Source organism: Cydia splendana, chromosome 27 (assembly GCF_910591565.1).
Source record: "Cydia splendana chromosome 27, ilCydSple1.2, whole genome shotgun sequence".
Lineage (NCBI taxonomy): Eukaryota > Metazoa > Arthropoda > Insecta > Lepidoptera > Tortricidae > Cydia > Cydia splendana.
This window is the reverse complement of record NC_085986.1, coordinates 6,983,513-7,010,855: the sequence shown is the minus strand read 5'-3', so window position 1 is coordinate 7,010,855 and position 27,343 is coordinate 6,983,513. Positions and strand designations below refer to the sequence as shown.

General features: G+C 37.4%; 2 protein-coding genes across 2 annotated transcripts in view; one reads left to right on the top strand and one right to left on the bottom strand.

Moving 5' to 3' along the window:
* LOC134803752 (acidic fibroblast growth factor intracellular-binding protein) overlaps positions 1-27,343 on the bottom strand; it is a 104,367-nt gene that overhangs the window by 14,573 nt on the left and 62,451 nt on the right. The gene's annotated exons all lie outside the window — the stretch shown is intronic.
* The window catches only part of LOC134803793 (TBC1 domain family member 4-like), an 87,328-nt gene that overhangs the window by 11,789 nt on the left and 48,196 nt on the right, over positions 1-27,343 (top strand). The window contains exon 4 of the mRNA XM_063776628.1: positions 18,192-18,361. Coding sequence (XP_063632698.1) covers positions 18,192-18,361 — 170 coding nt within the window. The remainder of the gene's footprint in view (positions 1-18,191; positions 18,362-27,343) is intronic.

Sequence of the window (27,343 nt, the reverse complement as noted above, 5' to 3'; positions counted from 1 at the left end):
AACATACATACCTATGTTTGTTCATGTTATATCATAATAACGTAAATATTCCACGGATTTGACCTAGCTCAGAGGTCAGCGGAAAATAATACCTTTATACGTTTTGCTCACCAAACGAAAACCAAAAATTGCCAATCGGGGGAAATACTGCGTGTAGAGAATCTTACACCTTTAAACGAGCAATTCTTGTATATGTCGTAGTCAGATCGTATAATCCGCCGTATTACATTACGGCTAGCCGTTATCAAAAACAGGGGCGTTTTGAAATGCGGCGGTTCGACGATTAGCCGGATTGTCATTGCGATACGTTCTTCAATAAGGCGGCCAACGTTTAGCCGCATCGTACTACTATTTTAGATTGTAGAGTGACCAGTTCTTTCGGTCGCCTACGTAACCGGAGTTTGACAATGTTTGCAATTTAATTTATTTTTACCATGGTCCCACCGCACTACATGTGTTTCTTTTCCAAAACATTTCCTTCACAACTTAAATAGACGGAGCCCCGCAAGCGGGGCTCCTATTTCTGGGCGGTTTGCCCTTCGGGCATCTGAAGCTACCTAACGAACCTAACCTACTTACCTACCTACGCTTTTTTCCCCAAAGTGTAATGTTTTCACGGACGTCTCACTAAATCAATAGGTAGGTAGGTTAGGTTCGTTAGGTAGCTTCAGATGCCCGAAGGGCAAACCGCTCAAAAATAGGAGCCACGCGAAGCGGGGCTCCGTCTAGTTAAGTTGCGAAAGAAATGTTTTTTGAAAAGAAACAGTCCGACGAACTCCAGATTTGATGGACACCCCAGCGTTTGTCAGGCAGCGCCACGGGTGTTAAAAATGGGAACTACGAGTAAAAACTGTCAAAGCGGCGGCTAATGACTCGCTGTATTACATTACGGCTAGCCGTGTTGAAGAACGTATGGCGCCGAATACATTCCGGCGGATTCTCATTCAGCCGCATTCAATCCGGCTAATCGTTAAACCGCCGCATTTCAAAACGCCCCTGTTTTTGAAAACGGCTAGCCGTAATGTAATATGGCGGATTATACGATCCGACTGCGACATATGTACAACGTGTCCCAAAATTCAACGATAAGCTGGCACCAGAAGATGGACCTGCTCATGACTACTCGAGAAAACATAATAAAAAAAAAATTGAAAAAAATAAATAATTGAAAAATTGTAGACATGGTCGTTAAAAATACCACTAGGGGTGTCGATTTTCATTTTTTAGGGTTCCGTACCCAAAGGGTAAAACGGGACCCTATTACTAAGACTTCGCTGTCCGTCCGTCCGTCCGTCCGTCCGTCCGTCCGTCCGTCCGTCCGTCTGTCACCAGGCTGTATCTCACGAACCGTGATAGCTAGACAGTTGAAATTTTCACAGATGATGTATTTCTGTTGCCGCTATAACAACAAATACTAAAAATAGAATAAAATAAAGATTTAAATGGGGCTCCCATACACCAAAGGTGATTTTTGACCAAAGTTAAGCAACGTCGGGAGTGGTCAGTACTTGGATGGGTGACCGTTTTTTTTTTCGTTTTTTTTTTTGCATTATGGTACGGAACCCTTCGTGCGCGAGTCCGACTCGCACTTGCCCGGTTTTTTTGTAATTCCATAATAAATTGAGATGTATTTTTTTTCTTTTTTTTTCTCGAGTAGTCATGAGCAGGTCCATCTTCTGGTGCAAGCTTATCGTTGAATTTTGGGACACGTGGTATATTTATTTATAGAAACGGCTGTAACGATTTCGATGAAATTTGCTATATAGGGGTTTTCGGGCCGAAAAATCGATCTAGCTAATAGGTCTTATCTTTGGGAAAACGCGCATTTATGAGTTTTTATATATTTTCCGATATATATTGTCTCCCAGATATTGGTGTATATTAAACAATATATTAAAAGTACCGGAGGGTGGGGGTGAAAAAAGTTATTTACGAAAAACTATAAAAAGGGACCTTTAATGTCGGACGCTACATGTATTTTACGGGGACAATCTTACACAAATCTAATATCTATAGTCTGTACCTTTAGGTATTTAAATAAAAATAAACAAACAATTTGTACATTTTCGGGTAGTTATAACATTTATTGGTTAACCAACTAAATACAAAACCCTCTGGATCTGTCACTGAACGACTTGACTTTGATCTACATTATTTGATCATGTAATGTTTTCGTCTACCCTCAACTGGCTTAAGGAGTCATTTGAGGGTAGATTTTGTTTACTTTTATTTAAATACCTAAAGATAGAGAGTACAGTTCCACGCGAGTTTATTTTACAATACAATACAATATCTTTATTCAGAGTACCAGACTACCTACTTATGTGACGGGCTATAATTGGAACAGGCAATAGGTTTATTTGTTTTACAAGGGGGCAAGGGTGTTGTAAACAAATTTTACCACCGAATGAAACACAAAATTGTTCACCACACCAACACAAGGAAAATACTAACTGTAAAATATCAAACAAAATCAAAGCAAATTGGTTCAAAATGAATGTTGTTAAATATTTATCATTCAAAATCATTTAACTTAAAAGTCAATACTACCAGAAAACATATTAAATATATTAAAAACGGGTCATTCACGTATTTTAAGTCGAAAAACGCTCGACATGTTTCACATGAAAACAACTCAAAATTTGCATTTGTTTACTTTGCCTCACATGTGGATAAAATGCAACTTTCTTATCAGTTATTGAACAATCAAGATAGCCTTTACCAGCTGGTGTGGTGAAAACAATAATGGTGTTTATGTCGATGCTCCAAGGTAGTGGTACCGTAGTGATGTAACCAGTTAACTACCTAATTACTCAACCGGTTTTGATAAACAACTTGTCAATTAATTCGCTTTTATGGCTTGTTGATAGCAGACATTCTTAAGAGACACGAACCTAGCCGCTTCCATACAATGGAAGTTACGCTCTCATTTTAAAATAACATATAATTTGACATGAACATTTAAATAATCTATGTTTGGTAATAGTTTTCCTTACTAGACATTGTAATATAAATACATTATACCGAATAGAATCGGATCCCTTTGTTTGACATAATTATTGAAAGTCATAATGTAATGATTGTCAGATTATCATTAGTCATAATTCTGAAACCGTTAACTTTTCAGGATTTTCGTAAGGTTATCCTATCGATAGGTTAGGTTAGGTTTGTTTTATGGCAATCCTGAAAAGTTACGCGTTCCTGAGAACTAAATTTTATTGTGACTAACGAAAATGCGGACGAACAATACATTATGACTTAAAACTTGTTGGGAAACAATAGAGACCCGAATAGAATACATACAGAACCAGATTGTAGGAAAAAATTGTCGTGTTGTCAAAAAGGACCTGATACATCCATTACATCCTAATCCACGATAAGGGGGTAAGACTTTGTACAGTTGTGGTCAAATATATCTTCACTTTATGGCACTTTGATAGGAAATATTATTAGTACAAATATTTGTCACAATGTATGATAACTTTTATATGGAAGAAAACTGCAAACTTTGGTGCGTTATGTGAAAAGAATTAAACTGTTACGTTCGTTGTAAGCATGTGTTTGTCATTATGTATGTATGTGCTGCAGTCAGCACATACAATACAATCAATGAATATTTTTGACAAACGATCATGACCTTGCTAAAGACGTTAACCTGATTCGTGCTTTTGGCAGCTCGCCTATTTAGAAAACTACTGTACCTACTCGTATTTTGTTGACTGACATTTGGACTTTTGGACGCACGCATTATGTAAATACTAGTTTCGACAGGCGTGGCTCACTCCGCGATTTCGTCGCTTTGCAACAGGTAGCTACAAGTACATCCGTTCCACACCAATTTTGGTGGCTAGCCATATGCCACGCGTGGCGCTGTCGCCACCTAGCGGCCATATCTGTCCTGATCGTAACAGACGCGTTTTGTTAGAGAGTGAGTCTTCTGTACCTAGTACTATTATTTATTCTGTGGTTTCGACTAAGTTCATTATAGTTCATTAATCATCGTAGCACTCACCGCACCGCCAATCATAACCCCTCGTGTAAATTTCATTCGATAGCATGACGAGCGTTCGCGTTTGCGTTATGTCTATATTTGTATGGGATTTTCAACAGCGCGCCAAGCGGGACGTTTTCGGAAACTCACTATCCCAAACAAAACATACGTTAGGTACTCGATGTACATCGAATGAAATTGACACTCTAGGGGTTCATGCCACCGCATGATCCGCGGTTATTTTTAGGGTTCCGTACCCAAGGGGTAAAAACGGGAACCTATTACTAAGACTCCATTGTCCGCCTGTCTGTATGTCTGTCACCAGGCTGTATCTCATGAACCGTGATAGCTAGACAGTTGAAATTTGCACAGGTGATGTATTCCTGTTGCCGCTATAACAAAAAAATACAAAAAACAGAATAAAATAAATATTTAAAAGTGGGGTCCCATACAACAAACGTTGATTTTTCTGCCGTTTTTTGCGTAATCGTATGGGACCCTTCGTGCGCGAGTCCGACTCGCACTTGGCCGGTTTTATTTATTTATTTTGGAAACATACAACAAATAAAAAAACAATAAGGTCAAAGACATACCTACAGAGTAAGACATAAGCCAAAACAGTTTCCACTTATACTAAAGTGTCTTTCTATAGAACTTGCTAACAATGTAAACAAACCGCCATATTGAAACTGTCACTGAATGATGATTTCAGTATGGCGGTTTGTTTACATAGTCAGCAAGTTCCATAGAATGACACTTTAATTCAGAATACTTTTGCTCCGAAAAATTTTGAATTTATATGATTTTTTTTTGACAGTTCCCTGATTTATCTGCTACTTTTGATCCTGACGATATTATTCATAACAATATATGTTACGTGTCAGTTATATTATGCTTATATATATTATATGTACCTACCTATATGTTTTCCATCACTTTTCAAGGGCCCTTTAGTGCCATTGTTCAATTTTGATCTTTTGCCAAAGTGATTCTGAGAGTTACCGAAAATATAAATAATGTTTGGCGTGTCTCTTCCTTGTTCTTAAAGTAATGCAAACCTTGAGAAAAACATATACTAATATTTTTATACCGTATGAAAAAAATGTTTATGTTAGAAAAAAAACCCGGAAAGCATTTTCAGTGGAGATTTTCACATATAATATTGTCTTCGGTTACCGCGATAGTTACCTACTCATGAAATAAAACTATTGAAACGGATTATATTCGCGATATAATCCGTTTCAATAGTTTTATTTCATGATTTTCATTCTTTTTTTTAGGTTTTATGAAAATTCCGATGACATTATTCATTAGTATTTCCCATCGCTTTTATGTGAAAGATAAAAGTCATGTAAATCGGAACTAATCCCAATAAGCCGTAGTTTCCCCTCTGAATGGTCAGCTGGCAATCGCTTTCGTAAAACTAGTGCCTACTCTAATTCTTGTGATTAGTTGGAGAGCGGACCTCAGGTTCACATGACAAAAAGACGGGCAATGCTCGAAAGATTTTTTTTTATCTATTTTTTTAAAGGGGTTTTGTCACGCAGTGACGATGTCACCCCTGCTAGGAAGATGATAGACTCTTTTGACATTTCTGAACTCAACTGTACTTGTGAACTTGACTGTACTTTAACAACAACGACATTATGATTTTAGCGAAAACATGTCAAAATAATACACCTATGTAATTTCCTGTTCAGTGGGCAGATTATGTAAAGCGTGTGTTTAAGTGATGACATAATAGCATATTGTTCAAATTATTTAAATACATTAGCTTAAGAAGATAGGTAAATACCTACAGTCAACTTGGAAACAAAACAACAAGTTTAAGGCGCCGTGAGTTCAGAGGGTCTAGCCCATTGACGTAGGTATACCTATATCTAAGGACTGGCCTTACGGGCAATAGAATGGGGCATGAATGGGGACAGTACAGCGGTGTGACACCGCTACAACACGATTGATTGATGAGTTCGCATCACGCGCGCGATTGGTTGATGAGTTCGCATCACGCGCGCGATTGGTTGATGAGTTTGCATCACGCGCGCGATTGGTGGCAACTAGTTGCGTCAGACTGCACGATTGGCTCGAATTCGTGAGTGTCACCGCTGACCTAGTACCACATTTAGTGCGCGTAAGGCCAGTCCTTAGATATAATACGTCAATGGTCTAGCCTAGATGACAATCGTTTGCAGAAAACAAAACGGAACGCTATATGTCTCTATCGCACTAATATGTAAGAGTGATAGAGAGAAAGCGTTTCGTTGTCGTAACACGGCGTAGCGTGCCCGGGTTCACGGATATCATGTTCTGAATTGTTATTTTCATATCATCATCATCATAGGCTTTTTCGTCTATAGCAGACGATTTATGGTATAACACCAGAGAAAATCCTTTTTTGGTGGCTGAATAGACCGATGCGAGACCGACATGGTCTACCACAGGTATTTTAATTTAGCTTTAAAAGAAAAAAAGGAAATCAATAGGTTTATTTGAAAATAAAATTGAGCATTTTTAGAAGTAATTTTTTTTATTTTACTTTTTAGTTTTTATAAAACAATTAATTTAATTATTAACTCTAAGCAGAGCTCTAAGTAAAAACTTACCTTTTCCTCTTTAAATTACAATTATTTACTTTTAATTTGTAGTAAAAAAATGTTTGCTCCACAGATAAACCATGAATCCGAAAGAGAAGCCACTATTCGGCTCTCACTCTGACACGTCGGCTATCAACATTAAGCACATGGTATTTGATTTGTGCGTGTTTTTTAACATTTTTTTTTAGATTAACATCAATAACACAGTTTTTGTGTGTATTTTTTTACCATTTAATAACTTTATTTAACTTCCTAATAAAAATAATAAAAGTTTGCATTACAATCTGGGGTCATCCATTAATTACATCACACGAATTTCTAGGTTTTTTTAACCCCTCCCCCACTTTGTCACACTTGGTCACAATGCACCTATTTTTAATATTTTATCAAAATGTTTAAAAAAAAATAATATTAGTAATTTTATAACCCAAAATTAATAAGGAAAGAAAATAAAACATAAAAAATTATTATCGTTCCATAAACTTGTTATATATTAAATAAGTTAGAGTGACATCACAATGTTTGTGACCCCCCCTAAACGTGTGATGTAATTAATGGATGACCCCTCTTGACAAGTTTGTAAACAAAGATTATTTAAAAATTACGGCTAATTTCTAAAATCATCCATACATAGGTACAAACTTAAATTAACTTGGTCTTTATTTTAGGCGCTATGCGCGTAATGTAGTATACACTACGATACAAGTGCGAAACGTAGGAAATTCGAATTACCTTTTCGCACATGTATTGTACAACGTTTTACAGTACATACGGCCCTTTAAATTTTCGACAAAGGCACATATTGTGCTAATTACCGCACTAGGGCGGTAAAGTAGCACCATATGTAGAATATGCACTGTAAAAATATTTTTAGCACACCAGCTCGTAAAGGTTCTACCTACTTATTACCAGTGATCGTACATTTTCCAGCATTTTTGATGCAGCGAAGTGTTGTTAACGGAATTGGTATAAATAATTTCAACCCTAATGATTAATTAGCGTTTATTACGTTGATATTAACCTTAATTTACCATTTCAGTTGAAATTATCTATACCAATTCCGTTAAGACCACGCGAATCGATTTGGTGCAGCGGAGTGGTGTTAACGGAATCGGTATGAATAATTTCGAACCTAATGATTAATTAGCGTTAATTACGTTAAAATTAATCTTAATTTACCATTTCAGTTGAAATTATCTATACCAATTCCGTTAACACCACTCTGCTGCACCAAAAATGCTGGAAAATGTACGATCACTGCTTATTACGACGTGGAATTTAAAAACAACTTTGCCCCCTTGTAAAAAAATCGGTCAAGTGCGAGTCGACTCTCCGTACTTTTTAGTATTTGTTGTTATAGCGGCAACAAAAATACATCATCTGTGAAAATTTCAACTGTCTAGCTATCACGGTTCATGAGATACAGCCTAGTGACAGACAGACGGACAGACAGACGGACAGCGGAGTCTTAGTAATAGGGTCCCGTTTTTACCCTTTGGGTACGGAACCCTAAAAACGTGTAATGCTAAGTTGTATTCAGGTAATTCCAAATCACTTCAAAACCTGAACTACCTATGCCATATTTAAATTATTCCTAACATAAATTGCTATAAGTATTTTAATTATTTTCCTGATATTTCCATATCAAGAAATACCTACGTCGAAGGTTTTAAACTTGTTTATTTAATTTGTTAAACTTGCTTATTTTATTCCATTTGAATGTTAAATTCACACTTTTTGTGGCTCAATTAACTGTGTTATTATGTGAGTGTGATATTTATTTAAAAAACTGATTGTACGACAAACAATATTTTTTATATTGTTTCGTTGAATAGGTAGGATGGAGACGGGGATGAATGGGGACTACGTTTGTGGAGCATTCCACGGGCTGTCCCGTACGAACACATTTTATTTCCTGTGTTGCGACTTTTTTTTCGGCATTTAAAGCAGGCGATTATTTTTCTGTGCATATTTTTGACCATTTGTGATAGAAAAGGAAACTCTTATACCTGCAAATCTTCAGAAAATTCGCGTTTGTACGGGACAAACGGTAGACAATTTCATGGAATGCTCCTTGTATGGAGAAGCGGTCTACCACTATTCTCTCAAAGGATTGGTCACTAATTGGTGCCTGTACGATAAACAGTAATCCAATACCATTGATATCGCACAGTAATGGGTTTCTAAATTGGGCATTAATTGTGTTTTTATCAGTAAAAGCGACGTCAGAGTCAGACCCAGACAGGATATTTGTGTATACTATCAAATACCTACCTAGTTTAGGTTAATTTGATTAGGGAACAGATCAAATTATTAGTATTAAATATTTTTATTTGTGTTTTTGAAGTGAAAACTTCTTTAGCGGGCCTGTGCACTTTTTGTGATGGGGAAAAAATGTTAAACTCGCGACAGCGTAAGACGTAAAACGCTTCGTAAGACGGACACGTGACCTGATCGAAAACCTGTTACAATGTCATTGAGTTTTCACTTCTGCCGGCGCTCCCGGAGTGCAACTCGTTGTTTTTTACGAAGTGACACTACGAGTACAATACATATATCTATACTATATATATACCTACATCTTAACAAAGTCCCCCGTCGCGTCTGCTGTATGTCTGTACGTTCGCGATAAACTCAAAAACTACTGAACGGATTTACATGCGGATTTTTAGTCACCCAAGATCAATATGTGAAATCCCACGGTAAAAGATACCTTATGGCGGTTGGCGCTTACGCTATTATTGACGCCGCTCCAATACTAATGCGGTGCTATGCGACGTAAGCGCCAGCCGCCATAAAGTACCTTTTCCCGTGGAACGTCACATACGTCACGTCACGTCACGTGGTATTCTTGAGGAAGGTTTAAGGAGGGGAATAATTATTCGCGGTAGACTGTTGAAGACATAAGCCATTTCAATGGTCTCCTAACCTAGTTCGTAATAGAGGACCCTGCCTACGAAGCAGGAGGTCCCGGGTTCGAATCCGGTAAGGGCATTGATATATACGACTATTGTATCTGACTCCTATACCTTAATACGTATTTAAAAAGGTGTGTTTGATACTCAAACAGACCTTGGGTAAAACAATCATGAATGCATAATGCAACTGCACGCTAACAAATAATAGACTGGAGTTAACACTAACCACATGATTTTCCTAGGGCTGCCAATGAGGGTTTCCGCGATCGAGACTTTCACTAGATGGCAGCACCGTGACGAGAGGTCTTATTGACAGCCGCTGTCAAAATCCACCAATAAAAAAAACATGGTTAAACATGATTGGTGGAACTTTAAACTCTCGCGTTTTGCACACATATTTAATTACACAAACGGGTCTACCATGAAATTAGATCGCGGTAGACCCGTTTGTGTAATTAAATATGATTGGTGGATTATGACAGCTAGACCTCTCGCCACGGTGCTGTCATTGTCATCTAGTGAAAAACTCGATCGCGGAAACCCTCATTAGAAGCACAAAGGTCCCCCGCCGCGTCTGTATATGTTTGTGTGTTTGTAGGTATATTCGCGATAAACTCAAAACTACTGAACGGATTTTCATGCGGTTTTCATTTATCAATAGAGTTATTCTTGAGAAAGATTTAGGTGTATAATTTGAATTTGTCAACCCGTGCGAAACCGGAGCGGGTCGCTAGTAATTTATAAATAAACTAAAATCGCCAAATCTCGCGCAATTTCATTGAGATGACATCTGTCAGCGCAGCGGTACGAGTTTGAAAAATACTATACTATACGTTCCTAAAAACTTATTGGTACAAATAACATGTGAAATCCTAAAGCCATTAACGATTACATAAATGAATCAGGCTAATTGATACCGCAATTAATATGACGCCACGACATTGAAGTATCAAATTCTTTTTGATTCGAGTTCACGAGTGGTTGATATTTGGTATCATTTTCCTGACTGATCGCTCAGTTATTCCTTGATTGAACATATAAAAACGAAATCTTAAGAGAATTGTAGTTTTTAATTGAATTGTTACACGTTTCTACAAAGTCAAATGCCATGAAAAAAATCACATTGAAAGTAGATTACACCTACTCGTTTTTCCCTTAGAGGATATAACCAACGGAGACGCCATGTCTAAAATTTTCGGTACAAAATAGTCTGCCGTTTTTTGCGGGGGAGGGGCACATCAAATGTATAGGTACGTCATGTCAGATAAACGTCAGTCCATACATATGGTTGACCATTGGCCGCCTATTTTCGACAGAGGGGAACGCCTGTACGGTTACCATCAGTTTGTCACTGACATAAACGCCGTCGAGAACGTAATTTACTTTCTATACATCTCGCTCGCACTCCCATATTAGTGCAAACGGGATGTATAGAAAGTAAATTACGTTCTCGACGGCGTTTATGTCAGTGACAAACTGATGGTAACCGTACTGTCGTAAATAGCTATTAGGGTTCATGCATGTGTTAAATTAGTCTTTACGTTTAGGTTGCTATTTTTACTTTTGTATATCATGTTTTACTTTGTGCTCGTATATTATGTTAAATGAATTGCGTGGAATATTTTATATCTAGTTATAAGTCTAGGATTCATGCTCCTTTCATACGTGCTTAATATTGTATCTATTTATAAGTCTAGGATTCGTGCTCCTTTCATACGTGCTTATAATTAACGAGATTGGCAGAAATAAATAAAACTTACTCTGCATATAATTCCCACTAGTTCAGAGATACATACCGCCCGGCCATTCCTATATAAACCCGAGCCGTTTGTAGCTTATTCAGAGAACTCAGAGAGCTTAACTCTATCACTTGCCTGAACACTCTCCAGTAATTAAAATCAGACATATGTGTTTTTATTTCACACAACACATATACCGGTAAATGGAGGTATAGCGGACTTCGAGACAGCACAGCGGCCAGCGCGTTCCAGCGGCGAGTTTCTACGCTTCACCCAACGAACCCCTTCACTAAAAGTTACAGTCTACACTCCACACGTACTGTTAATGGCGGCTCCATTGTTAATTACTCCGAGTATTTGCCGCGGAAGACTCCAACCGAAACCTTACTTTAGGTTAATGTTGACTCGATAGAAAAAAAAACACGAAAACATGTATAATTTTCATAGACCGAGCGCTAGTGAAGGTCTCCGTTTCGGCTTGGGCAAAAATGCTTTCGTACCTATGTTCTTCTACAGGTCATATTTCTCACTGTCTACTGGCAATGAGGGTTTGCGCGATCGAGTTTTTCACTAGATGGCAGCACCGTGGCGAGAGCTAGACCTCTCGCCGTCATAATCCACCAATCATGTTTAACCATGCTTTTCTCGATTTTTTTTGCTCGATTTTCTCTGTTGACCCTAACTAACTAAATAAAGGCATGATGCTCATAGCAACTCATAGTAGGTAATGACATAGTGTAATAAAATGACAGGTTTGGTGCGCAATGAAATTGCGTCTGTGATGACTTGATGACGACGACATATAGATACTCGTACTAATGGCGAGTACCCGACTACAGTTGTTCTGCAACAAGTATACAGTTGTGGGTCTATCGGCGCGATTCGGGAAATGAATTAGAGATTCACTAGATATGAAATAGTAAATATATGTGACGTTCCACGGTAAAAGGTACCTCATGGCGGCTGGCGCTTATTACGCTATTATTAACGCCGCTCCAATATTCAGCCGGGGCAATGGTAAATACGGCAAATATATAACAATTATGAATCTAATACGATCATTTATATTCTTCTGCTTTCAGAAGTAATAGTTACTGATTTTTAAATAGCGCTTTAAAATTAAAAGACATGTCCCTTACCTTCTTTCTAATGCTAAAAAAACAAACTATACAGTAGTATAGTTTGTTGTACTAGACACCAAAATTGGTGTGGCCGCATGTACTTGTAGCGACGCGACGAAATCGCGAAGTGAGCCACACCTGCTATAGTAGACAACAGACGGTCATAAGACCTTAAGGTCCTTGCTGAGGAGGGGTCAACAACACCAGATTCACTTAATTTTTCCTTTAAACAGTTATAGGCCATTTTAGTTGGAATTATAATTCAATCAATGTTAATGACATTAATTAATTCAAGTGATTCAATCAATTAACTGTGCTACATAGTTCAAGGTAGAACCGTAATCAAACTAGATCAGAAACCCTAGTGTAAATTTAATTCTATAGTGTGACGAGCGTTCTCGTTTACGTTATGTCTATTTTTGTATGGGAATTTAACAGCGCGCCAAGCGGGACGTTTTAGAAACTCAAAATCCCATACAAAATGACACTTAAGAGCCAACAGGAGTGGTCATTCCTCCATACAAACGTAGTCCTCGTTTTCCTCCGTGGTTTTTGAAGCTAGAGCAATGATTTTTTCAACACAGATTAATATTGTCAATATCTGTGTCGGACCGTTTTGCTTTTTTTGATATTTTTGTTTTTTAAGGCGCTAGAGCCCTTCAAAAACGGCCAAAATGGCCTAATAGACTATGCCGCAATGAGAGGCGTGGTATTCAAAACTGATATCAATTAGCCAAAAAAGCAAAACGGTCCGACACAGATAATTTCATAATCATTTAGATTTCCAAATTTGGTTACGATTGGTTAAGTTTTGGGGGAGGAAAAAGAGGACTACGAAACCTCGATTTTTGTCATTTTTACGCAGGATTTTTCGCCTCAGCTGCAGTTGTCCCTATCGCACTAATTTTAGGGGCGGAGTCAAGTTTCTAAATATGTACACAGCCAGAAAAGTGATGGGCAATAGTCGACTTTTAATGTCGATAATCTAGTGATGTAAGAAGTTATCGATAAACCGTCTTGTGTGAAAATATCTAGATCCTAAGATACCAGGGGTTTTGGGTTGAGAGTAGGGAACACATTTTTGTAGTTATGATATACAATCTATTATGAACTTTTTGATTCTAATATTTCAAATTAGAAATCAAAATCAAAAATATTTTATTGCATGGTTAAAATGGGTTAACAAAATTTTTAGGTACCTACAGGCACGCTTCGTAATTGTCGAGCAATTTAGGGTCCTAGCTGAATTGGTTGTTCCATACTTACTCGTGCTCTATGGAATGTCCAATTTAGCTAGAACCCTAAATGGCTCAACAATCACGGAGCGTGACAGTACAAATGATTCATGTTCTGTATAGCCTGCCCTACAATGGCGTTAATATTTGGTTGTCATGTCTATACTTCGTGTTTAAGCATTATTGAAAAAAAAAATAGTAAATACTAATATTAACCACTAAGTACATAACTATTACAAAAAAAGCTAAATAATTATACGATTGCATGCTTAAAAAAGACACGTCACCTTCACTCTAATGCTAAACAAACGAAGAATAAGAACTAACAGCGATAAGACCGCCTGTTGCTACCTTTATCTACATTGTAAATCGGTTTTAGGGTTCCGTACCCAAAGGGTAAAACACGGGACCCTATTACTAAGATTCCGCTGTCCGTCCGTCCGTCTGTCACCAGGCTGTATCTCACGAACCGTGATAGCTAGACAGTTGAAATTTTCACAGATGATTTATTTCTGTTGCCGCTATAACAACAAATACTAAAAACAGGATAAAATAAAAATTTTAGTAGGGCCTCCCATACAACAAACGTGATTTTTGACCGAAGTTAAGCAACGTCGGGCGGGGTCAGTACTTGGATGGGTGACCGTTTTTATAAATAATGGTACGGAACCCTTCGTGTGCGAGTCCGACTTGCACTTCGCCGGTTTTTTTTAAATTTGTTTTTATGTTTGTGGTGTAATAAAGAATATTTTAGAGTCAGACCAAGAAAAGTCTACAGCAATTTTGATAGCACACGCAGTGCAAGTGTTATTTATATGTCATAATTTCATAGAAGCGACGTTTGAAATAATACTTGCACTGCTTGTTCTATCAAAATCGCTATAGATTTTTCTTGGCCTAACTCTACTTTAAATTACAAAGTAAGGCCTAAATTATAAAATAAGGCCCATCAATGTTTTTTTTTTGTGTTTATTAAACTTGATATTTTGTCTATAGTATTAGCGGACATGGCCTCAAAATTTAAACCCGCTTAAGAATCGGGCCTTATTTCGTGCATTATATACAATACTACCCATTTTTGTGTAGTCATTATTTATACTATAGAAGCATTGTTTGAGTAGCCAATTATTTAAACAGTATTTTTTTAAAGGGCAACGGTGGCAATATTTTAAGGTCTGGATAATAAGATACAGATCTTAATAAGGATATCAATGTAAGTAAATGTTGCCATGACTACCAAACAAACAAATGTGATAGAATTTGCCAGCTGGCATTGTAACATTCAGACAGTTACCTATGTACCTAATCTGAAATATGAATAAATTAGTAATATTTTAAACAGGAAAGTAAACCGAATTTTGGCCTTTTGCTGGACACAATCACAATAGTAATTTGTTTTACAAGAGGGCAAAGTTTATCGCCACCGGTTGATGCATTTGCAGCACCAATGGTAGAAAATGCAAGCTCATCATCAACTGCATAATCGACGTTTGATATGACTATTGAATCCGAGCTTTTTGATCATGAATCATGATAAAACAAAATTTTAGAAGGTCGCAGAATAGTGGATTTAAAATATTTATTTTCTGTGATCTCAAATATCAGGCACGATCATACAAATTGTACATTTGCTGATCTTGCCTTTGTCATTGAAAGACGTAAGGGTTTACACAGAGAATATATATTTAAGTGTAATATGTGCAAAAAAAAGGAAACGATACACTCTGAAGACCCAAAAAGAAAATGTTAGTAAATAGTGCTCCTCCCCATGGTTACTTGGTTCCTTATTCAACCTACCTGAAATTAAACGAGTAGGTTAGTAAATTATATCATTTTACATTATAAAGTTAAATGTTTAGGTATCTCAATCACTTACTCACTGGTGGACATGGACGCAAAATTTTTGCCCATCTACTTATACTATCTTATAAAAAATGAAATTTTGAAAGTTAGCACGCTTAAAGTTCGTTTTTTTTGCATTAAGGTAACAGATTTTGACATGTCTTATTAAAAATTACCATTGAAAAATAAGTCATAGCAAATATGTTAGAATTATAAATCATATTAATCATATTAATGAGCAAGAGCACCCTAAACCGGCGAGCGTGTATGAGGAATGTTATGAATGTGAAGGAAGCGAAAGTGGTATGTCAGGATCGTAGCAAGTGGAAATCCGTGGTCTCTGCCTACCCCTCCGGGAAATAGGCGTGATTGTATGTATGTATGTATGTATGTATTAATCATATACTTTTTTATATTCTTTTGCTTTCATAAGTAATATAAACTAATTTTTGAAAGCGTTTTTCAATAATTATTAATAAAAAGACACGTCATGATTGTTTACCTTCTTTCTAATGCTAAAAAATAACGAACTATAATAACCGGGCCTTATTTGGTACAGAACCTTGATTAGATAGGTACATCGGATATTCTGGGCCCCTGAGTTTGTTACGTAAAGGACAAAATGGTGACATGTGGTTAGAGCTGATACTGTTAAACTAGTGGTTCTGTGCGCTAAGTATAAAAAATAAGCTTCTGCGAACTCATTAAGCCTAGAAAAAACCCTACACCCTACTGCCACTTAAGTCAGTCTTGAGTCTTTGAATCAATTTCCGTAGTAGTACTACTACTACTAAGGTACTAGGAGGTAATAAGGCCTATAGTAGGTATAATAAGGCCTACCTGAAAAATAATGTTCTTACAACAGTGTAACCGTGTTAGTTATTTGAGTAACATATATGTAAAGTGATACAATTAAAAGCTAACAGCAAACCAGTACATAAATTATATCTTATGTACTTCTTATGAATTACACTCTTATAAAGGTTTCGGCTAATTACGCTTAATTACTTGAATAAAGGTAGATGAATTGCGTGCGGTCCAATAGGTAACCACAACTCACGGAGTCCAAAACAATAAGCTGATCAGCAAAGTCAAGTAAACAAAGCCAAGTCACAGTAGTAGAAAGATTATCGAGTTCCGTAAACGTAAGCCGGGTCAAAAAATTCAATCGCAACACAGTAAGTAATAAGTGAACGCCTCGTGGCAGTAACGCACGAAAAATAACATTGCAAATTGTCGGCAATGAGGCGCGCGCGGGTGCAAGCGTACGCATCTGTGTGCGTGCATTACACACACAAATACAGTCTCTCACGCCCCGTCAGAGCGACGGGTATATTCAGCTTGAAATCTCAAAATTGACTTTTAGCTCAGCTCCCGTTTCGTCTTAACGCAAACGCGTACGTCACGTCACACTGTCGAATGAAACAAAGAGAATTAAATCACTACGTGAATGAAATTTACACTATACTCTGTATCTTTAGGTACTTAAATAGAAGTAAACAAATAATTTGTACATTCTCGGGTAGTTATAACATTTATTGGCTAACCAACCAAATACAAAACCACCTGGATCTGTCGGTATCGTCTTGGGTCGTCCCATTCGTTTTTCGTCAAGTTCTCAAATTATTCCTATTCTGCTTTCGTCACTCATTCTACATTGAAAGCCACCGACGATTGTGACGAATGTAGAATGAGTGACGAAAGCAGAATAGGACTAATTTAAGAACTTGACGAAAAACGAATGGGACGACCCAAGATGATACCGATCTGTCACTGAACGACCTGACTTTAACCTACATCATGTCTATCATCATGTTTTCATCTCTCAACTACTAGTCATCTACCCTTAACTGGCTTAAGGAGCCATTTGAGGGTAGATTTTGTTTACTTTTATTGTAATACCTAAACATACAGACTACAGGGGTAAAGTAAGTACCTACATATACCTACAGAGAAATCATAAATCTAACAGAGAACACATAACGACATAACACATCATATGATTTTGCGACACTTTGATCAATAAAGCTTGATGAATGTTATTTGCGCGTGCGCGTTGGAGCTAAAAACTAAATGTATGTTGACTACCAATTGCCATGATTGGTTACCTTGACTTGCCTTGACATTCGCTAGACAGGGCGCCTCTGACGCACTATCAATAGGTTAATTGTTAATTCGCTCTGCACATCGTCATTACCACTACTTTTATATCAGATCTACAATGATGCTTACGCCAGAATAAATAATAGTACTAGGTACAGAAGGTTCACTCTCTAAGTAAACGCGTCTATTACGACAGATATAACCATTGTGCGTAAACGCATACTTCTGAAACATACGCACGCGCACGATACGCCAGTTTGTAACCAAGCCATTTTAAATAATTTTAAAAGTTATTTACTGCCTAGCCTAGTCGGTGGTGACCCTGCCTACGAAACAGGAGGTCCCGGGTTCGAATCCTGGTAAACATTAATTTGTCTGTTTCTTATCACAAATATTTGTATTTTGTATTTGTATTTAACATAACATAACTCAGGCACAAATACAAATTTGTTCCTGAGTTATGTATGTTTTCCATGCTTATAACTTTATAAGTATTTATATAAAATAGAATATATTTTAATATATATTGTATATCGTTGTCTAGTACCCATAACCCACAATACAAGCCTTATTGAGCTTTTTCTGTGGCCCTAGGTCTTTTTGTCTAAGACTGTCCCATAACATAATATTTATTCATTTACCCCTCAGGTGGCGGAACTGTTCACGCAGATGCGGGAGCCCTCCCCGGGGGCCCCGAGCCCCAAGTCCTCCACCAGCTCGCTCCACGTCACCAGGAACGTGGGGTTCCAGCAGCAGACCCAGGAGCTGCCGTGGCAGACCCCCGCCATATCGCTGTCCGGGAACTGCAATAGCAACTTGTAAGTATCTTTTGGCAATAGGGTCATAGCACATTACGACTCGTGTCGATTTAAAACACTCCCTTCGGCCGTGTTTTAATTTATCGCCACTCGTTGCGAATTTCCTTTTCGCACGTGTATTGTACAACGTTTTAAGGATGACTCACGGAAAAACCGGGCCGTGTCCGGGCCGGAACTTCCGGCGCATCGTTTTCTATGGAAAGCATCACGTGATCCCCTGTCATGTCATAGAAAAGTAAGCGCCGGAAACTCCGGCCCGGTCTAACGTGAGTCATCCTTTAGTCGCTGCAACTATCATCTGCAAATATGCTGTGGCCAATCATGGTGCTAAGTAAATAAAACCACATTTAATTGATCTATTTGTCGTGAGGTCAGGATATGTACCTATTCGTAGACATGTTTAAAAATACCTTCTGTTGACTGTTTCCTTCCTTATGAGTGGTAATGAGTGGTAACTCATTAATCACATTTGTTTATTAGGTACCTACATAAATATTAGGTATATTTAACGAAGATTCATTGCCAGAACTCAGAAGGAAAACCAATACCAATACCTATCAGAGCATTAAATAACTGGAGTCGCCTTTAAGAGCTTACCCCTCTGCCGAATTGTGCAAACCTTGCACAATTGTGCAAACTTTTGTATGGACTGACGTTTATCTGACATGTCTATTTGTACGTTACGTATAAATCATGTAGATATAGCCATACATTTGACGTGCCCCTCTCCCGCAAAAACCGGCATACTGTTTTGTACAGAAAATTACAGCCTAGGCGTCTACAGTTACTAAATGCTCTAAGCATATTCCATATGGATTTTGAAATATTGTAAACGTGGTTATTTGTCACGAGAAGGAGCTGGCGCAAGATAGGAAAAGCTGGAACATACCCCACCAACAAGAGAATAATTAAGTTCATGATGATGATGTAGGTATCTATGCGTACGTCACGTCAGCGTCACGTTATCGAATGAAATTTACGCTAAGGGTATATGTAGTAGGGTGGAGCGAAATCCAAAATTCTTGAATATAGCAATAGAACCCCTCTAAAAGGATGGCTAATTTTTTATTATTTAAGGGAAAAATAATTAAAAAAATATTGGTATATACTTTTAGCCCTCTACTATTCGATTATGTATAGCAATATATATGTATGTTTTTAATAAATTTAATTTATGCTTATTTTTTTAAAACAAGTTTTATTCATTAAATAACATCATTTTCATACAGATATACTCGATTCCTATACTTATTTTTTTTATGATACGGTAAAACCACGTAAATAGGGGTTTTATGGAAAATGCCCTTTAACCCGGATATTGTGCACAAATTGGAGTTTACAACCCATAACAGAATCGTGAAAACTATTTTGAACATGAGAAGATAATAAAAAGAATACTAATATAAGTATATATATGCCTAACATACGTCTGAACATGACCCAAAAAGGGCGTAAGCGACGCCGAAGGGCGAAATTTGACGCTTATTTAAACATATAAGTAACCCTTTTTTTGCAGTAAAATGATACTTTTCGTAATCAATAACATCGTTACTTTGACACAAGAATGTCTAAAAAAATAACTCATATAATTTTTTTACACTGTAGCATTTTCCTTGTTTTGCATGAAATTGCTGTTTAATATGAAATTTTGAAATTATATTATTGCATAAATATTGAAAAATGCACTAAAATTTTGGTAATAACTTAGTATACGCTTATTAAGTATTATATAATTTCAATAATATGTACACATATTAGTGAAATAGTATATTTTAATAATTGATGAAAATTTACCCTTATTAATTTCTTTAGCGGCCGAGTAGAGGGCTAAAAGTAGTGTTGATTTTGAAACTTGATATAATCAGTATAATCTACATGTCAAACTGCAACTTTTGGTACCGGTTCCACATTGATAATCAAATTTTTATTTTTTTCTATACAACGACGCTCCACCCTAATATGTAGTTGTGTCCTTTTAGTTTTTAGAGTTCCGTACCCAAAGGGTAAAACGGGACCCTATTACTAAGACTCCGCTGTCCGTCCGTCCGTCCGTCCGTCCGTCCGTCCGTCCGTCCGTCTGTCTGTCACCAGGCTGTATCTCACGAACCGTGATAGCTAGACAGTTGATATTTTCACAGATGATGTATTTCTGTTGCCGCTATAACAACAAATACTAAAAACAGAATAAAATAAAGATTTAAGTGGGGCTCCCATACAACAAACGTGATTTTTGACCGAAGTTAAGCAACGTCGGGCGGGTCAGTATTTGGATGGGTGACCGTTTTTTTTTTGCCGTTTTTTGCATTATGGTACGGAAGCCTTCGTGCGCGAGTCCGACTCGCACTTGCCCGGTTTTTTCGAAGATTTTAACTGCGAAATAACATATAGCACTTTACGCTAAACGGCTAAACAAATAGACATACAGACAAAGTCGCATAAAAACAGTAGTCTTATAAAACCGGACCTATTTTCGCACCATTCTCGTTGTTTTGATGACACGATCACTCCAACAATGGGTTTTGTTCGCCTTTGGTGTGAAAACAGCGGCGTCGTGAAGTCGTGGTGACTAATTATAATAATTATGCTTTATTCGATTAATAATGGCGTGCCAATGAACTGTAGGGTTGACTAGCAGGTTGCAAATCTCAGACTAGCTAGAGTTATTATATACTATCAGAAGTATTAGAGCAAATTAAATTATTTTCAGAAAATATTTTAATTTGCTTTTTTTATTTTATTTCAAGTAAACAGTGTAGACACACTAATACTATATAAATTATAAACTTAAAATAAATTTCATATACCTACTAAGAAAAAGTGACCAAAAAAGAAAAAACGTGAAAAGTGGCCTCCAGTGCCCCAGGCTGGAGGCCTTGGTCACTTTTTCTTAGTATATGACATTTATTTTCAGTTCAGAGTTATTATAGTTTGGCAAACCAAGTTTGTCTGTAAATAAACACGAAAAACTAAACTCATCCCTTTCTTTTGGGTGCTAGTACTAGCGTAAGACAAAGACGGTATGAATTTCTCTGTCTATGTTTGAAATGAGACAGTCCCTGGCCAAACTACAAGTACGGTCACAGGGGTGAATAGGAATAAAAAAAGGAATGACATTTACGTGATGTTTTTAAAACTACCCACACAAATTGTATCATGTAAATATTATGTGTCTTATGGTTGGTTTGTGCTTACGAATAAATTCTACGGAAATTCGCCAGTAGCTGGCCACCCCAAACCAAAAATGAATTCTATTTACCTATAAATATAATTTTGGCCATATAGGTTTCAATTACTGGCCAGCTTTAAATAACTGGCCACCTTATACTAAAATGAATTCTGTTTAAAGGTGAATATAATTCATTTAGTTTAGGGCGGCCGGTTACTGGAGAATTACCCTATTCGCTTCTAAAACGTAGGGCAAGAACTTTCGTAAGTAAAAGTATTTGTATACCTACTTACGTACTTGTCTCAGACACGGTGAGAAAGGAGGAGCTTCGCTCCTGTACGGCTACCACCAGTACGGTTACCATCAGTTTGTCACTGACATAAACGCCGTCGAGAACGTAATTTACTTTCTATACATCTCGCTCGCACTCGCATATTAGTGCAAACGGGACGTATAGAAAGTAAATTACGTTCTCGACGGCGTTTATGTCAGCGACAAACTGATGGTAACCGTACAGTTTTGACATTGACATAACGCTCACGTTTACGTAACTTAATACTTTCTATGCATCTCGCTCGTACTAGCATATTAGTGCAAGCGAGATGTACATAAAGTAAATTACGTAGACATGAGCGTTATTTCAACGTCAAAACTGGTGGTAGCCGTACTGTATACGCATACGCAAATGCGACTCTATGATTGGGCGAATTTATTTGTTGTCCACCATAATACATACTAAATTTACGGTGGGGAATAAAAACAATGTGAGACTGTGACAAGGACAAACAATAATAGCTATTTCGCTGCTACTCCTACTGAAAGGTTCATAAGACTATCCTGTTCGGCCATTTCCTCCCACCCCTCATGCCTGATCCAGTTATTTACTAGATTCATGGTAAGTCGAGTATGTGTAGAAGCAACGAAAGAGCTTGTATACTCCAAAACGTAATTCAAGACCAAAAAAAGTAAGAAAATGTTGCCACTTTTTACTAGCGCGTCTTGTATTTAAGTATAATTAAGTAAATAAAAGTACTTTTTTAAATAGTAGGAGTAAAATTACTAATAAATAAATTATCTTAGCGTGATTGTTTAACAAAAGGAATTTACTATTTTACAAACAAATTATTACAGTGGCAACATTTTCTTACCTTTTTTGGTCTTGAATTACGTTTTGGAGATTAGACGGTCTTACCCGTTAGGTCATGAAATTAAGGCTACCTACTCTATTATCGGCTCTGTTCCTACTTATATTTGGCTGCGGTCGGTTACCGGTTCCCACTTGGAATGCATTAAATCCGACCTTGAAGAAACTGTTTACCTTATTGCATGGCATCATGGTATCACGTTACTTTTTCAGATGTGACTATGAAAGTGAAGGAAGCGAAAGAGGTATGTCAGGATCGTAGCAAGTGGAAATCCGTGGTCTCTGCCTACCCCTCCGGGAAATAGGCGTGATTATATGTATGTATGTGGGGTTCCTTTATTTCCCATAAAGTTTTAAGTCATAATGTATTGTTTGTCATATTATCGTTAGTCATAAAACTGAAACCGTTAATTTTTCAGGATTTTCGTAAGGTTATTCTATAGATAGGTTAGGTTACACTTAGGTTAGGTTATGTTTGTTTTATGGCAATCCTGAAAGATTACGCGTTTCTGAGAAAAACCAATTATGGCTAACGAAAATTCGGACAAACAATACATTATGACTTAAAACTATTTGGGAAACAATAGAGACCCGTATGTATGTATGTATGTACTAACATAAAATAGATCGGTCGAGTCGAGTCGGACTAAGGCACTGAGAGTGTGCACGAAGGGTTCCGTACCATTACGCAAAATACGGCAAAAAAATCACGTTTGTTGAATGCCCATACAACCATTTCCAGTCGCCGTTACGACGCGGTGTTGACACATCTTGTGTCGACACCGTCTGTTTCGGTCACAATTCCAGTCGCAGAGTCGTCGCCGTGTCGACACAGTTACCAGAAATGGGGAAGGGTCGACACATGACACAAAGTGACATAAAGTGTGGTCGCCGTGTGCACACATTGTTTCGGGTTTGCGACTACTTTATGCCAAAATCATTCGTTCATTCGTTCATTTTGTTCCTGTCAAATGGAAACTGTCAGATGGAAAAATACTTAAATAAAAATAAGTGACATTAATACGCCATCTCTAAAACGGATTACAAGACGTAATTATATATTGTTTGCATTTATATTACAATAGGACTTAAATTATTATGGGGAATTAAACTGCTCGAGTGATTTGATAAACTAAGTGTAATATAATCAACGCGCCACCACATTGTTTTAGTTTAGCCGGAAATGAAATTGTTTACTTCTCAGTGCCTGTGTTCATAACTATATTATTTGAAGCATTTTTAGTACTTCGATGCGTATACTATACTTAAATAACAGAAATAACGCTTTACATACTACGAAACTTGTTAATTATGATGTATAAATATGGTTTAAGGCTGAGAAATATTGCAGTCACAAAGTAGTTGCAATGTTTCGACTTTGTGTCGACTCTGTGTTGACACATGACACGCGCTGTCAAAAGTAATAACAAAGTTACTGGTATGTTACTGGATTTGCAAAATGGCTCCTTGTGTTGATTTGTTTTCAGATATTCTCAAAGTGTAAAAATGCCGTGGTCAGAGATGGGCATTAATCGATTAACTGTTTATTCGACTAATTAATGGAATAAAAAAAGTTAATTCTCAAATTTTAATCGCGATTAGTTTAGCCGACCTAACATAGATTGAAATTGAATTAATCTGAATATTAGTCGAATAAATTATCGATTGAAAGTTGACAGGGGGCCATTTTTGTACGTAAAAATAATAGAAATGTCTTGCATGCAGATGGTAGCAAAACACTTGGTCATAAAAGTCGAGATGGGTGTCGACTGTCGATATATAGGTTTTAGGGAGTGCCGATTTCGAAAATAATGACCATTTTGGAATCCGAAATGGCGGCCATGCACTGTGTCATAAAAGTCGTCATGGATGTCGTTTTATACGTTTTAGGGGGCCCCAATTTTGAAAATGATGATTATTTTGGATTCCAAGATGGCGGCCATGCACTATGTCATAAAAGTCGTCATGGATGTCGTTTTATAGGTTTTAGGGGGCCCCGGTTTAGAAAATGATGACCATTGTGAAATCCAAAATGGCGGCCATGCACTATGTCATAAAAGTCGTCATGGGTGTCGTTTTATAGGTTTTGGGGGGCGCAGATTTAGAAAATGATAACCATTTTGGATTCCAAAATGGCGGCCATGCACTATGTCATAAAAGTCGTCATGGGTGTCGTTTTATAGGTTTTAGGGGGCGCAGATTTCGAAAATGATGACCATTTTAGATTCCAAGATGGCGGCCATGCACTATGTCATAAAAGTCGTCATGGATGTCGTTTTATACGTTTTAGGGGGCCCCGGTTTAGAAAATGATGACCATTTTGACATCCAAAATGGCGGCCATGCACTATGTCATAAACGTCATCATGGGTGTCGTTTTATAGGTTTTGGGGGGCGCAGATTTAGAAAATGATGACCATTTTGGATTCCAAAATGGCGGCCATGCACTTTATCATTAAAGTCATCATGGGTGTCGTTTTATAGGTTTTGGGGGGCGCAGATTTAGAAAATGATAACCATTTTGGATTCCAAAATGGCGGCCATGCACTATGTCATAAAAGTCGTCATGGGTGTCGTTTTATAGGTTTTAGGGGGCGCAGATTTCGAAAATGATGACCATTTTAGATTCCAAGATGGCGGCCATGCACTATGTCATAAAAGTCGTCATGGATGTCGTTTTATAGGTTTTAGGGGGCCCCGGTTTAGAAAATGATGACCATTTTGACATCCAAAATGGCGGCCATGCACTATGTCATAAACGTCGTCATGGGTGTCGTTTTATAGGTTTTGGGGGGCGCAGATTTAGAAAATGATGACCATTTTGGATTCCAAAATGGCGGCCATGCACTATGTCATAAACGTCGTCATGGGTGTCGTTTTATAGGTTTTGGGGGGCGAAGATTTAGAAAATGATGACCATTTTGGATTCCAAGATGGCGGCCATGCACTATGTCATAAAAGTCGTCATGGGTGTCGTTTTATAGGTTTTGGGGGGCGCAGATTTAGAAAATGATGACCATTTTGGATTCCAAAATGGCGGCCATGCACTATGTCATAAACGTCGTCATGGGTGTCGTTTTATAGGTTTTAGGGGGCGCAGATTTCAAAAATGATGACCATTTTGGATTCCAAGATGGCGGCCATGCACTATGTCATAAAAGTCGTCATGGGTGTCGTTTTATAGGTTTCAGGGGGCCCTGATTTCGAAAATGATGACCATTTTGGAATCCAAAATGGCGGCCATGCAGTATGTCATAAAAGTCGTCATGGCTGTCGTTGTATAGGTTTTAGGGAGCGCAGATTTCGAAAATAATAACTATTTTGGAATCCGAGATGGCCGCCATACACTATGTTAAAAGTCGTCATGGATGTCGTTTTATTGGTCATGGTCATCACTTTCGAAATCTGCACACCTGTTTCAAATAAGGTATCGGTAGATGCATCCTAGTAAGTCAACAACATCTATATCTACTATCGAAATGTACTTTTGATAGTACTTATGTAGTAGTACGCAATGTAATCTGAAAGGAATCAAGTAATATATATTCCTGTACCTAATGAAGAATCGACATTGATTTCTATTACTAGTAATTGTAGTATTCGAAAAATTGATTCCTGATTCCTCAAATGGAATTGTACTTAGTAATTCGGTATTATTAGATTACAAAGTAATCTAGGAATCGGTAATCAGATTACAAAGTAATTTCAAGTAATCGTGGAATCAGGAATCAATTACGAAATGCCCATCTCAGACTAAGTAGCACTGCATTCAATTGATCTGTTTGGCGAACCGCGAGTTACAGTTCGGGGCGAACTACTATATGTATAGGTTTTTGGGTGTGCAGAATTCGAAAATGATGACCATTTTGGAAACCAAGATGTCTACCGTACACTTTGTTATAAAAGTCATCATGGATCTCGATTTATAGGTATTAGGGAGTGGAGAATTCGAAAATTATGACCGTTTTAGAATCTAAGATGTCTGCCGTGCACGTTGGTCATGGTCATCATTTTCGAATTCTACTCTTCCTAACACCTATAAATCAACATCCATGACGGCTTATATGGCAAAGTGCACGGCAGACATCTTGAAATCCAAAATGGTTATCATTTTCGAATTCTGCACTCCCTAAAACCTATAAAACGATATCCATGACGACTTTTATGACAAAGTGCACGGCAGTTATCTTGGATTCCAAACTGGTCATCATTTTCGAAATCGGGACTTCCTAAAACCTATAAAACGATATTCATGACGACTTTTATGACAAAATACGTAGCCGCCATCTTGGATTATAAAATGATCATCGTTTTCGAATTCTGCACTCCCTAAAACCTATAAATAGACACCCGTGACGACGCAAGTTATCTTTATTTTCAGATCTAACAAATTGCTACAGAATACAAAGGACAAAAAAGAAGCCAGAAGGTAATGAAACAAGCAAAAATACAGATGATTCCTCGACGCAATTGGGTGATTCTTAAATTGTGTCCAGATTTTTTTTTACATAAAAGTTTTTATTTTTCACATATTACTCTCACAAGTTCCGTGACATTTCGACCTTGTAATTTTTTAAGTAAATGTTTTTGTTTATCTATGAGGATCTCACTAGAATAGTATAATCAAGGTATGTTTATATTTGATGAATGAAATAGTAACGCAAAAAATAAAA